The 15,195-nt window shown below is 45.7% G+C and overlaps 1 protein-coding gene across 1 annotated transcript in view; it reads right to left on the bottom strand.

Moving 5' to 3' along the window:
- The window catches only part of LOC115459496 (low-density lipoprotein receptor-related protein 8-like), a 522,792-nt gene that overhangs the window by 64,376 nt on the left and 443,221 nt on the right, over positions 1–15,195 (bottom strand). The window contains exons 6-7 of the mRNA XM_030189301.1: positions 10,794–10,916; positions 10,338–10,463 (exon numbers count right to left, since the gene is read on the bottom strand). Of these exons, the coding sequence (XP_030045161.1) occupies positions 10,338–10,463; positions 10,794–10,916 (249 nt within the window). The remainder of the gene's footprint in view (positions 1–10,337; positions 10,464–10,793; positions 10,917–15,195) is intronic.

The raw sequence follows: 15,195 nt of genomic DNA, 5'->3' as shown, positions 1-15,195 counted from the left end.
CTGGTGGGGGTGGGAATATCTCTTTCACTAATTCATCCTCCTCGAGTAGAGGCTGTACCTCTGTGTCTCTCACCTATCCACCCTCATCCTGTTAGACTGCCACTGAAATGCTTTGATGTTTCACTTATATATACTGTCATCTACCAACATTTGCTTATTTCCAATCTGACGAAGAAGGGCAACCTTCAAAAGCTAATCAAGAAATGTATTAAGTTATGTCCAATAAAAAAGATATCATCTTATTTTCTTTTCCATGTTTTATTTCTATTGATTACCTCAAAAAGTGGGCTAACACGGCTACCACATCTCTCTAGCTCCCTCTGAAATTTGGCTAGATTTAAATAAACAAAGCTTTCAGTTCACAGGAACTTTTCTGTGGCAATATCAATGAACAGCTGTTATTTAAAGTTTCAGAAGAAAATTAAAGCTTTTGTTTGAACAGTGTTTGTCATCATTTCATGTTATAGGAAGGAAGAAGCAAATCCCTGGCTTGGATTTGTACATTGTATGATTGACAGGAGATTATTTTATTTTTAAGGAGGTATTATGGAAATGATAGAAGGATTTTTGAAATTAAATTAATTTTATTAAAGGTTATCAATAGAAATCAAACAAAATAAAACATGGAAAAGAAAATAAGATGATACCTTTTTTATTGGACATAATACATTTCTTGATTAGCTTTCGAAGGTTGTCCTTCTTCGTCAGATCGGAAATAAGCAAATGTGCTAGCTGACAGTGTATATAAGTGAAAACATTCAAGCATTACTATGACAGTAAAATAGATACCATTGGAGATTCTATATGGAATGTTGCTACTATTGGAGATTCTACATGGAATGTTGCTATTCCACTAGCAACATTCCATGTAGAAGGCTGCGCAGGCTTCTGTTTCTGTGAGTCTGACGTCCTGCACGTACGTGCAGGACGTCAGACTCACAGAAGCAGAAGCCTGCGCGGCCACATTGGTGATCCGCAAGGGCCGACTTCTACATGGAATGTTGCTAGTGGAATAGCAACATTCCATGTAGAATCTATAGAAATCAAACAAAATAAAACATGGAAAAGAAAATAAGATGATACCTTTTTTATTGGACATAACTTAATACATTTCTTGATTAGCTTTCGAAGGTTGCCCTTCTTCGTCAGATTGGAAATAAGCAAATGTGTTAGCAGATAGTATATATAAAAGAAACACCAAAGCATTACTTTGACAGTCTGACAGGGTGGGAGGGTGGGGGTGGGTAGGAGGTATGCATGGTGAAATCAAAGCATTAAAGGGAAATGTGTTTGTATTAGTTTATTGCACTTTTAGTTATTGGACATATATTTGTATTTATTGAACTTTTGTTACTAGACTGGGATTATGTTTATATTTCCTATCTGTGTGTGATTTCAGGGGACATTTTGGGGGCTGAGAGAATAGAGACCAGAAAGAGGCAGTTTGAAAGGAGGAATTCCCCACTAGGTTTGAACTGCAAATAAGCTTCTATGCTATGCAAACTGGAACTCTTTTTCCCATAGGAATGCATTGGACCATTATATTTCATTTTTTTTTGTGGGGGTGGGGGGGGGGGGGGGGGAGGGGACTTATTTTTCTGGAGCCCCTGATCTGATTTCACCCATTTAAAAAAAAAACTCAGTATGTCTTTTCAACTTTTTCTTCTCCACATGCCAAGCTTCATCCCATTCTGTTAAATTTTCAGAGTTAATTTGCCCCCAGGGGGACAGATATTTTTCAACCAATTTAAAAAAACAAAATTCTCTCTTTACTTTACTTGGAACTTCTAGACTGCTTGCACCTTAAGTTTTAAGCAATTTTCATTTTGGATCTTGAATACAAGGATGGGACCAATATAATACCCTCGGGACTTACAGCAAATAATATAGATCAAATTATTATTATTATTTGTTGCATTTGTACCCCACATTTTCCCACCTATTTGCAGGCTCAATGTGGCTTACATAGTACCGTCAAAGGCGCTTGCCCAGTTGGTTGGTAACAAATACAAGATTGCATACTACTACTAAACATTTCTAAAGCGCTACTAGGGTTACGCAGCGCTGTACAATTTAACATGGAAGGACAGTCCCTGCTCAAGGAGCTTACAATCTAAAAGACAGGTGTACAATCTAGAGACAAGTGTACAATCTAAAAGACAAGAGTAGAGTCAATCTGATAGGGCATACTATATTTCTCGAAAGGTTAGGTGCCGAAAGCAGCATTGAAGAGGTGAGTTTTAAGCAGAGTTTTGAAGATGGGTAGGGAGGGGGCTTGGCGTAGGGGTTGAGGAAGATTGTTCCAGGCATAGGGTGAGGCAAGGCAGAATGAGCGGAGCCTGGAGTTGGCAGTGGTGGAGAAGGGTACTGAAAGGAGGGATTTGTCCTGTGAGCAGAGGTTACGGGCGGGAACATAGGGGGAGATGAGGGTAGAGAGGTAGTGAGGAGCCGCAGACCGGGTGCATTTGTAGGTAAGGAGGAGAAGCTTGAATTGTATGCGGTATCTGATCGGAAGCCAGTGAAATGACTTGAGGAGAGGGGTGATATGAGTATATCGGTTCTGGCGGAATATAAGACGTGCGGCAGCGTTCTGAATGGATTGAAGGGGGGATAGATGGCTAAGTGGGAGGCCGGTGAGGAGTAAGTTGCAGTAGTCAAGGCGAGAGGTAATGAGAGCGTGGACGAGAGTTCGTGTGGTGTGCTCAGAAAGGAAAGGGCGAATTTTGCTGATGTTGAAGAGGAAGAAGCGACAGGTCTTGGCAGTCTGTTGGATATGCACAGAGAAGGAAAGGGAGGAGTCGAAGATGACTCCGAGGTTGCGGGCAGATGGGATGGGGAGGATGAGGGTGTTATCAACTGAGATAGAGAGTGGAGGAAGAGGAGAAGTGGGTTTAGGTGGAAAGACGAGGAGCTCGGTTTTGGACATGTTCAGTTTCAGGTGGCAGTTGGACGTCCAGGCAGCAATGTCGGATAAGCAGGCCGATACCTTGGCCTGGGTCTCCGCGGTGATGTCTGGTGTGAAGAGATATAGCTGGGTGTCATCAGCATAAAGATGATACTGAAAACCATGAGATGAGATCAGTGAGCCTAGGGAAGAGGTGTAGATTGAGAAGAGAAGGGGTCCAAGGACAGATCCCTGGGGAACTCCAACAGATAGTGGGATGGGAGTGGAGGAAGATCCATGAGAGTGTACCCTGAAGGTGCGGTGGGAGAGATAAAAGGAGAACCAGGAGAGGACAGAGCCTTGGAACCCAAAAGAGGACAGTGTGGTAAGAAGTAAATCATGATTGACAGTGTCAAACGCAGTGGATAGATCGAGGAGGATGAGGATGGAATAGTGGCCTCTGGATTTGGCGAGGAGCAGGTCGTTGCAGACTTTAGAGAGTGCTGTTTCTGTCGAGTGTAGAGGACGAAAACCGGATTGAAGTGGATCGAGGATGGCATGAGAGGAGAGAAAATCAAGGCAGCGACTGTGAACGGCGCGCTCAAGTATTTTGGAGAGGAAGGGTAGGAGAGAGATGGGGCAGTAGTTGGAGGGGCAGGTAGGGTCAAGTGATGGTTTTTTTAGGAGAGGTGTGACTACGGCGTGCTTGAAGGTGTCAGGGACAGTTGCAGTGGAGAGAGAAAGGTTAAGGATGCGACAGATGGAGGGGGTGACAGTATGGGAGATGGTGTTAAGTAGGTTTGGTGGGGTTGGGATCGGAGGAACAGGTGGTGCATTTCGAGGAGGAAAGAAGGCGAGAGGTTTCATCCTCGGCGATCACAGGAAAGGAGGAGAAAGAGGCCATGGTTGGTTGGTTGTTGGATGGGGCTACAGGCTGAAGAGGAGGTGGTGGCTTGGTAGTGAACTCAAGGTTGATCTTTTGCACCTTGTCGCGGAAGTAGTCAGCCAGTGATTGAGGAGAGAGTGAAGGGGGAGTGGGAGCGGGGGGCACTTTGAGGAGGGAGTTAAGGGTGGTGAAGAGACGACGAGGGTTGGAACTGAGAGAATTGGTCAATTGGGTGTAATAGTCCTGTTTTGCAAGGAATAGGGAGGAATGGAAGGAGGATAGCATGAATTTGTAGTGAAGGAAGTCTGAATGGGTACGAGATTTCCTCCAGAGGCGTTCAGCAGATCGGGTGCAGGAACGAAGGTAACGGATGCAAGGGGTCAGCCAAGGCTGGGGATTAGTACGCTTTGTGGGACGGGAGGTGGATGGAGCGAGGGTGTCCAAAGCAGAGGAGAGAGCGGCATTGTAAGCGGAGACCGCTTTGTCTACAGTCTCGGAGGACATGATGGAGGGGAGGAGATTAGAGATACTAGAGGATAAAGTGGGGGGGGGGGGGGGGGGGTCAATAGCCTGGAGATTCCTGGACGGGGCAGAGGGGGGGGGGGTGAAGAAGTGTAAATATGATCAGGTGATGATCGGAGAGAGGTAGAGCAGAAGCGTGGAAATTGGAGGGTGAGCCGGAGGAGGAGAGGACGAGGTTATATAGTGATCGAATGAGGTATATGTGGAGGATCGGAAGGGATGAAGATTGCGTGATGTCCAGTACGATCTTTAGTAATGTTATGTTCCTGGGTGAAGAGGTTTACGTTGGGTTGTAGAGGAATTAACATAGCAATTTTTTAAAGATACATGTTTTCTGAATTGCCTATAGTCGTTTAAATAGTCTAGGCTTAAGTTCAAGTCCTTCCAGACTCTGGGTGCTCGGTATGCTAATAGATGCTCGTAGATACTGATTCGATTTATTCCTTTAGGGGAAGGTAAAGCAAAAGAGGGGAGCAGTTATTGGGCCGACTCAACTTCTTATTGGCAATAAATTCTATGTATGACAGCATGTAGCCTGGAAAGTCTTCTGTGAGGATTTTGAATAGTGTGCAGGGTAGTTTCAATCTAATCCTTGTTTCTACCGGTAGCCAACATAGCTCTATGTAAAGATGTGAAATGTGGTCGTGTTTTTTTCAGTGAGTAAATTAAATGGATTAATTTCCAACTTTATTTATTTATTGCATTTGTATCCCACATTTTCCCACCTCTTTGCGGGCTCAGTGTGGCTTACAATAAGATATGAATAATGGAAATACATTTGTTACAACTTGGTTCTAGGTTACATTGTACAAGTTTTGTGAAACCATCGAAGTATCATTAAGAATATGACAATGGGACATCAACATTGAAACGTTGGAAAGAGACAATGGGAAGCTTAAAGGGCAGTGTTAAGACACAGAGATATATGGTGTACATATTCCTGTGAGCAGATGTATGAGTGATGTGGAATTACGGGGGATGAGGGTTAGGAGTGGATGTATGGAGCATTGATGATCAGTGAGTGTGGACTCTATGTGTTTTGGCTCTTGCCATAAATTGTTTCAAACAGACGAGTCTTCAGTAATTTGCGGAAGGAGGTGATTAGAAACTGAAATGCAGGATTGCACTGAAACAACTGCCCGTTGCTTGTTCTCCAGATACAAATGGTGTAAAAGTATAGGCAAGTTGTTAACTGCAATTCCGAGTAAAGAGAAAGCACCCCCCCCCCCTTCAACAATTAATGCAAAGCAGGACTCTTAAAACCAGAGGTTTGCAGCAGAGAGGAACACAGTACAAGGAGGCTGCTCAGGACCAGGAGTGCTCATCACAAAGGAACTAGCTTGATCCGAGAGTGGATTATTCCTAGCAAGAAATCCAGCTGCCCTTTAATCAACACTCTGCTCTCCCCTTCCTCCCACATAAACTGCAGCACTAAAGCTTGTGCACGTGACCCCAATCCCAAAGGAAAAGAATAGAAGGCGAACCACTTAAAACCACGCAGGTAATAGCTGGATGCGGTTAAGCTGCATTTCTCTCCACAGTGCCCTGAAACATGCCTTGAAGCAGAACAACCAGGGTCTATGCCGTACAGAGTGTTCCTTTCATTAAGGAACAGTCAGAAGTCAACTGTATAATTTGGGCTGCAAATCCACTTGAGGATCGGAATGCTCTTTTATGTTCATCCTAAAGCCGTGCCTCTTCAAAACCCGAACAGTGTACAATATCTTCTCTCTGTAGCCTCGTCCATAAAAAAAAACAACCCAGGATGTTTCCTTGGGAGTCAGGCATGCAGGAGATAATTTTATAACAGGGTGCTCAGGCTATGAAGGCACAGATACCCACTCAGTTTTTACGTTCCTCTGCACACCATCTATTATTGGCACTCTCTTTTCGTCAGATCTGTTTCGATACAATCTGGTCCTCTATTTTTACTGTTGTGAACTTCACACTATGGAATTTGAGGCAAGAACCTTCATTTAAAAGATTTAGGAGTAGGACTAAAAACCTATTTTTTTGAATACGATTTTTAACTTTTGATTGCTTAGGTCTGCTGTCACGACAACAGTGTACACGGTTAAAAGAATGTGGACACGCAATCTGAACTGTTAACTTTCCTATTTTATTGTACATTTTTGTGTCTCTTTTTATTATAAACTAGCCGTTCAGCCCGTAAAAACAGGAATTCAAACATGCGTGGGATAAGCATAAAGGAATCCTGTGCCGAAGGAATGGATCCTCAGGAGCTTAGTCAGGATCAGGAGGCGGGGCTGGTGGTTGGGAGGCGGGGATAGTGCTGGACAGACTTGTACGGTCTGTGCCAGGGCCGGTGGTGGGCAGAGGGACTGGTGGTTGGGAGGCGGGGATAGTGCTGGACAGACTTGTACGGTCTGTGCCGGAGCCGGGGTTGGGAGGCGGGGCTGGTGGTTGGGAGGTGGGGATGGTGCTGGGCAGACTTGTGCGGTGTGTGCCGGAGCCGGTGGTTGGGAGGAGGGGCGGGTGGTTGGGAGGCGGGGATAGTGCTGGGCAGACTTCTACGGTCTGTGCCCTGAAGAGCACAGGTACAAATCAAAGTAGGGTATACACAAAAAGCAGCAAATATGAGTTATCTTGTTGGGCAGACTGGATGGACCGTGCAGGTCTTTTTCTGCCGTCATCTACTATGTTAGAGAAAAGAGGGGGGGGGGGTTGAAAGCCCCTTCCCGTTGCCGCTGCAAGGCCCCACCCCGCCGCCGAGCTGCCCCCCCCCCCGAGTCGCCGCCACCCCTCCATCCGGCCCGGGCCCTCGCTCCGCTATTGAAACAGCGAGGGAACGCAGCACACAGCTCTGCTCTGCTGAGCTGCCGTCTGCCTTCCTTCTTCTTCTCTGCCTGTGTCCCGCCCTCGTGTGATGTAACGTCGTCGAGCGCGGGACACAGGCAGAGAAGAAGGAAGGACGGCAGCTCAGCAGAGCAAAGCTGTGTGCTGCGTTCCCTCGCTGTTTCAATAGCGGAGCGAGGGCCTGGCTGAGTGGAGGGTGGGGGGAGCGTTAGCGATGGCGGTTTCGTCCCTTGCAAAATGCGCAGTAGAGACCCTCTGTTCCGCCCCCTCATCACGTATTGATGCGGGGGCGGGGCAGAGCTGCGCATTTGCGAGTGAGTACGACACTCGCCATTTATATGTTTGATTAATAAACTGCCCATTTGGCAGTATATCAAATATGTATTTATTTGTAGCATTTGTATCCCACATTTTCCCACCTATTTGTGGGCTCAATGTGGCATACATTGTTCCGTTATGGCGATCACCAGTTCCGGAATGAGAAATACATAGTTAAAATGCAGGTGACAGAGTGGATTAGGCAGTCAAGTAAAGAGAATTCATTTTCGTGATGCTAAATAAAAAGGTATTGGATTAAAGTTCAATCGTGATAGATTAGCTTAAACAGCCAAGAATAGACAGTTCAGTTTTGTACAATTCTGGTATGAAATTTTGTTCTCTGGTGTTTCGGATGGATCTTCGTGGTATGCATTATTGAATAGGTTGGTTTTTAGTAATTTTCGGAAATTTGTTATGTCTTGTGCTGTTTTTGTGGATTTTGGTAGTGCATTCCATAACTGGGTGCTTATGTAGGAGAAACTGGATGCATACGTTAGTTTATATTTTAGTCCTTTGCAGCTGGGGTAGTAAAGATTCATGAATGTACGTGATGATCTAGTAGAATTTCTGGTAGGTAAGTCTATGAGGCTAGACATGTACAGCAAAACTCGAAACATACTGCAACCTATAGACCGTGTGCCTATATAAAGTTATCCCAGGGAAAGCAGGTACAGATATTTATAGTTGCTCCAGGGAATGCCTACGCTGATATCACCCACTTTTGCATGTATTTATGCTTGGGCAATTTCAAAGTACCTAGTTCAGTATATAAAATGTTGCTTTGCACACTCAGGTCCCTCGTATCATTATCACCAAAAGGTGCCATGTCTCAGTGACATATATCCAAAGGCCCAGTGCTATCTGCTCACTAAAAATGTGCTTTCCACACCACAGGAAGTGCCTACATTTTGAGCATAAATGTTGGAAACTTTTACAAGGAAGATTATCTTCCAGATCCCTAATGGGCTACTCTCAGCTCACTCCCTCACTTACATCTCAACTTATAACTCTAATCTAGCGTTTCTCAAACCAAGGGCGTATCTGCTATGGGGCCACGGGGGCCAGGGCCTCCATAGATTTGGCCCTGGACCCCCCTGACGACCCTCGCAACCCCCTCCCCTCCCGCCACCAACCTGCCGTTGCTGTTCTTTGCTGGCGGGGGACCCCAACCCCCGCCAGCCAAAGTCGTCTTCCTTCGTTCGTTTGGGTTTCTTCTTTCTGAGTCTGACTCTGAAAGAAGAAACCCAAACGAACGAAGGAAGACGACTTCGGCTGGCGGGGGTTGGGGTCCCCCGCCAGCAAAGGTAGGCGACAGCGGGCGGGAGGTCGAGAGGGTCGTCAGGCGGGCCACAGTTGTTGGAGGTGGTTCTGGTGGCGGCGGTGCCAGGGTGGGGTTGCCTGGGGGGGGGGGGGGGGCTAAAATGTGCCCCCTCACCTCGGCTCTGGATCCCCCTACCGGTGAAGTCAAGATACGCCCCTGTCTCAAACTGTGTGCTGTGGCACCCTGGTGCACCGTGGCACAGCTCGACCTCCTTCCCGCTGCCCACAATCCAGCATTGCTCCCTACTTTCCCCTCTCGCAGGTCCGGAATCTGCCGCTTCCTCCCTCGCCACTGTTGCAGTGCTCGCAGCTTACACTTTCGGGTCGTCCGCGATTCACACAGGCAACTGCGGGGACTTCTCTCTGCCGCGGCTGGCCCCTCACAACAGGAAGAAACGTTAGAGAGGTCTAGTCGCGGCAGACCGGGAAGGCCCCAAAGCGTCTGCTTGTGTGAATCGCGCATGGTCCGAAAATGTAAGCTGCGAGTACTGCAGTGACGGTGGGGGGAGGAGGAAGCAGCAGTGATCCTGGACCAGAAGGAAGGCAGCTAGTGATGCTGGATTTGGGGAAGGCAGAAGTGTGCTGGATTTCTTAGAAGGAGAGGGGGCTGCAGGGAATGGTGTGCTGGACTTTGTGGGAAGAGAGGACTGCAGGGAAAGGGAGACCCATGTGGCCAGGGAGGGGGTGGGGGTGCGGAGACCCATGTGGCCGGGGGGGGGGGGGGGGGGGGGGGGGGTTGCTGCGAAAAATTGCTCGAACACTAAGGGTGCCATGAACCACAAATGTTTGGCTGGTGTAATCTGATCTACACTGCACCAGAGCAGTGACTGGCAAACCTTCCTTAATATCATAGGAAATATGTCACTGAAAACCTACTCTTCAAACTGGTCTGACTGCTAATAATCTCACTATTTAAATTTACCATTATATACTGTGGGACACTGACTCCCACTCCTCTTCTTTCACCCTTTCTGCTCTCAGTAGAGTACCCTGGTACCTGACTGTTGAGTTCAGCTCTGTAACCTGCCTTATCACCACAAACCTTACTATGCAGGTTCCACTGCAAAGCAAAGTTTATCATATATCCCAGAAATGCATCATAGATGGGGGAAGCAGTGCAAGCCTGCTCCATCCCATTCAAACATCACCAAAGTGCTAGAACCCCACTCTGGCTCAGTTCTTATTGTCTGTTTGAGCTGCCCTTTCTATTACTGATAACTGGACTGGAGAGACTTGCTGTCAGACCCTGAGAGACAGCAAAATGAAAATGTAGACTCTACATCGGTTCAAGGAAAGCTTCCGTTACATTATAATGTACCATCCCTGAACAGCTTATCCAGTTTCAACAGCTATAAAACAGGGAAGGGTGAAAACACTGAAAAATATTTGAAATATCTCTCCTCAGTTGGGTGCACCAGCCATGAAAGCAACAGATTAAATTTTGGTCTTCAAACCAAGCTCTGATTTTTCTAATAAACACATTTTATGTGAGACCACTGGGGGCAAGGGGTATCATCAGCCGAACCAGAGATATTTTCAGATAATATACTAGAAAGAAGTTCAATGTATATACTAGGAAAGACACTGTACCACATTCTTTCAGCGGTTCATCTGACCAGTCTCTGCAATCTCGCTGGGAATCACACACTTTGCCGGCATCGATACATTCCCCACTCTTGCAATGAAATTTGCTGGAACCTTCACACTTGGACTCCGCTGGAGAGAAGAGGAGGGGTGGAGAGGGAAATAACCAATCACTAAATGATAGAAGTTGAAAGTACATAAGTACATAAGCACCGCCATACTGGGAAAAGACCAAGGGTCCATCAAGCCCAGCATCCTGTCTCTGACAGCGGCCAATCCAGGCTTCAAGAACCCGGCAACCACCCCCTGCACCCCCCCCCCCCCCCCCAAAATATTTAATAATGTTCAATGGACTTTTCCCTCAGGATTCTGTCCAAACCCCCTTTAAATTCCGTAAGGCCAGCTGCTGGAGGACTGCGGGAGGTTATGTCCGTGCTGGACTAGTGATAATCCCCTACATACCGATGACGCAGCCGGCCTCATCACTACTGTCTGGGCAGTCGCGCACTTTATCACACTGCTTGGTCCCGTGGACACACGAGCCATCCCCACACTGAAATTCATCAGGCTGACAGGTCACAAGAACTGCAAAATAACACAAGCGAAGCATAAACCAGTTAAGTCACAGATGTACTACAAGTCTCCCATTGTGTACAGCAGTACTGTAAGAAAGATTATTACTAGAAACAAATACCAGAGCATATGAATTTTGCCTCTCAAGCATCAAGTACACCACCATCTCCGGAGCAGGTATTTTTTTTAATTGCACTTGAGAGGGGGTATATGTTCTTGGAAAGGTAGAGGCCTAACTTCGGGCTGGGGCGGTCAGTATTAATGGTGTTGGTTTATTTACTACCTTTTTGAAGAAATGTTAACCAAAGTGGTGTGCAGTAAGACCAATTTCAGTAGAAAAAATATTGAAACAGTAGACATACTTACAACCATCTACTAAATAAAACAGAGAAAAAACACAAGCTTATATAATCCCTTGAAGATTAACTTTGCCTAATAATACAACAGGTGATTATAATTCTTAAATAACAATGCGATCTTATTAAACAACTATAGTTAAAATTTAATGCCAAGAAGTGTAAAGTGATACACTTGGAGTGCAGAAACCAAAAGAGAGATACTGAATAGGAGGGGAGAGATTAGCAAGCTCGACTCCTCAGGAGAGAGAGACCTTGGGGTGTTGGTGTCGGAGGATATGAAGGTGAAGAAAATGTGACAAGGCGACGGCCGTGGCTAGAAGGATGCTAGGCTGCATAGAGAGGGGTATAACCAGCAGAAGGAGGTGCTGATGCCCCTCTACAAGTCGTTGGTGAGGCCCCACTTGGAGTAGTGTGTTCAGTTTTGGAGGCCGTATCTGGCTAAAGATGTAAAAAGATGGAAGCGGTGCAAAGAAAAGCTACGAAAATGGTGTGGGATTTGTGTTGCAAACCGTACGAGGAGAGACTTGCCGACCTGAACATGTATACCTTGGAGGAAAGGAGAAACAGGGGTGACATGATACAGATGTTCAAATATTGGAAAGGTATTAATCCGCAAACAAACCTTTTCCGGAGACGGGAAGGCGGTAGAACTAGAGGACATGAATTGAGGTGGCAACGCCAGTAATTGGGAAACAAAATGGGAGCTGGACAGACTTCTACACCCTGATTGTGACTGAATAGATAGGGATGGGCTGGAGTGTAAATTTTAAGGGGATTCGACGTTAGCTTCAGAACTTTAGTATAAGAAGAGTGCTGGGCCGACTTCTACGGTCTGTGCCCTGAGAATGGCAAGGACAAATCAAACTGGGGTATACATATAAAGTATCACATCCCATGTACATAAGTACATAAGTACATAAGTAGTACCATACTGGGAAAGACCAAAGGTCCATCTAGCCCAGCATCCTGTCACCGACAGCGGCCAATCCAGGTCAAGGGCACCTGGCACGCTCCCCAAACGTAAAAACATTCCAGACAAGTTATACCTAAAAATGAGGAATTTTTCCAGTCCATTTAATAGCGGTCTATGGACTTGTCCTTTAGGAATCTATCTAACCCCTTTTTAAACTCCGTCAAGCTAACCGCCCGTACCACGTTCTCCGGCAATGAATTCCAGAGTCTAATTACACGTTGGGTGAAGAAAAATTTTCTCCGATTCGTTTTAAATTTACCACACTGTAGCTTCAACTCATGCCCTCTAGTCCTAGTATTTTTGGATAGCGTGAACAGTCGCTTCACATCCACCCAATCCATTCCACTCATTATTTTATACACTTCTATCATATCTCCCCTCAGCCGTCTCTTCTCCAAGCTGAAAAGCCCTAGCCTTCTCAGCCTCTCTTCATAGGAAAGTCGTCCCATCCCCACTATCATTTTCGTCGCCCTTCGCTGTACCTTTTCCAATTCTACTATATCTTTTTTGAGATACGGAGACCAGTACTGAACACAATACTCCAGGTGCGGTCGCACCATGGAGCGATACAACGGCATTATAACATCCGCACACCTGGACTCCATACCCTTCCTAATAACACCCAACATTCTATTCGCTTTCCTAGCCGCAGCAGCACACTGAGAAGAAGGTTTCAGCGTATCATCGACGACGACACCCAGATCCCTTTCTTGATCCGTAACTCCTAACGCGGAACCTTGCAAGACGTAGCTATAATTCGGGTTCCTCTTACCCACATGCATCACTTTGCACTTGTCAACATTGAACTTCATCTGCCACTTGCACGCCCATTCTCCCAGTCTCGCAAGGTCCTCCTGTAATCGTTCACATTCCTCCTGCGACTTGACGACCCTGAATAATTTTGTGTCATCGGCGAATTTAATTACCTCACTAGTTATTCCCATCTCTAGGTCATTTATAAATACATTAAAAAGCAACGGACCCAGCACAGACCCCTGCGGGACCCCACTAACTACCCTCCTCCACTGAGAATACTGGCCACGCAATCCTACTCTCTGCTTCCTATCTTTCAACCAGTTCTTAATCCATAATAATACCCTACCTCCGATTCCATGACTCTGCAATTTCTTCAGGAGTCTTTCGTGCGGCACTTTGTCCAACGCCTTCTGAAAATCCAGATATACAATATCAACCGGCTCCCATTGTCCACATGTTTGCTTACCCCCTCAAAAAAATGCATTAGATTGGTGAGGCAAGACTTCCCTTCACTAAATCCGTGCTGACTTTGTCTCATCAGTCCATGTTTTTGTATATGCTCTGCAATTTTATTCTTAATAATAGCCTCCACCATCTTGCCCGGCACCGACGTCAGACTCACCGGTCTATAATTTCCCGGATCTCCTCTGGAACCTTTCTTAAAAATCGGAGTAACATTGGCTACCCTCCAGTCTTCCGGTATTACACTCGATTTTAGGGACAGATTGCATATTTCTAACAGTAGCTCCGCAAGTTCATTTTTTAGTTCTATTAATACTCTGGGATGAATACCATCAGGTCCCGGTGATTTACTACTCTTCAGCTTGCTGAACTGACCCATTACATCCTCCAAGGTTACAGAGAATTTGTTTAGTTTCTCCGACGCCCCCGCTTCAAATATTCTTTCCGGCACCGGTGTCCCCCCCAAATCCTCCTCGGTGAAGACCGAAGCAAAGAATTCATTTAATTTCTCCGCTACGGCTTTGTCCTCCTTGATCGCCCCTTTAACACCATTTTCGTCCAGCGGCCCAACCGACTCTTTGGCCGGTTTCCTGCTTTTAATGTATCTAAAAAAGTTTTTACTATGTATTTTTGCTTCCAACGCTAATTTCTTCTCAAAGTCCTTTTTTGCCCTCCTTATCTCCGCTTTGCATTTGGCTTGGCATTCCTTATGATCTATCCTGTTACTTTCAGTTGGTTCTCTTCTCCACTTTCTGAAGGATTGTTTTTTGGCTCTAATGATTTCCTTTATCTTACTGTTTAGCCACGCCGGCTGACGTTTAGTCTTTTTTCCCTTTTTTCTAATACGTGGAATATATTTGTCCTGAACCTCCAGGATGGTGTTTTTTAAACAGCATCCACGCCTGATGCAAGTTTTTTACTCTGCGAGCTGCTCCTTTCAGTCTTTTTTTCACCATTTTTCTCATTTTGTCGTAATCACCTTTTCTATAGTTAAACGCTAGCGTACTTGATTTCCTAGTTTCACTTCCTTCAATGCCAATATCAAAACCGATCATATTATGATCACTGTTATCAAGCGGCCCTCGTATCGTTACCCCCTGCACTAGATCATGAGCACCACTAAGGACTAAGTCTAGTATTTTTCCTTCTCTTGTCGGCTCCTGAACTAGCTGTTCCATGAAGCTGTCCTTGATTTCATCAAGAAATCTTATGTCCCTTGCGTGTACAGATGTTACATTAACCCAGTCTATATGCGGGTAATTGAAATCCCCCATTATTATTGTGTTGCCCAGTTTGTTTGCGTCCCTGATTTCCTTTAACATTTCCGCATCCGTCTGTTCGTCCTGGCCAGGCGGACGGTAGTACACTCCTATCACTATCCTTTTCCCCTTTGCACATGGAATTTCAATCCACAGTGATTCCAAGGAGTGTTTTGCTTCCTGCAGAATTTTCAATCTATTTGATTCAAGGCTCTCGTTAATATACAATGCTACCCCTCCACCAATCCGATTCACCCTATCACTACGATATAATTTGTACCCCGGTATGACAGTGTCCCACTGGTTATCCTCCTTCCACCAGGTCTCAGAGATGCCTATTATATCTAATTTTTCATTTAGTGCAATATATTCTAACTCCCCCATCTTGTTGGGCAGACTGGATGGACCATACAGGTCTTTATCTGCGGTCATTTACTATGTTAACATTTGCATATTAATCACATCATTCAACAGCACTAATA

Source organism: Microcaecilia unicolor, unplaced genomic scaffold (genome assembly GCF_901765095.1).
Source record: "Microcaecilia unicolor unplaced genomic scaffold, aMicUni1.1, whole genome shotgun sequence".
In the NCBI taxonomy this organism is placed as follows: domain Eukaryota; kingdom Metazoa; phylum Chordata; class Amphibia; order Gymnophiona; family Siphonopidae; genus Microcaecilia; species Microcaecilia unicolor.
This window is presented reverse-complemented; position numbering and strand designations above follow the sequence as displayed.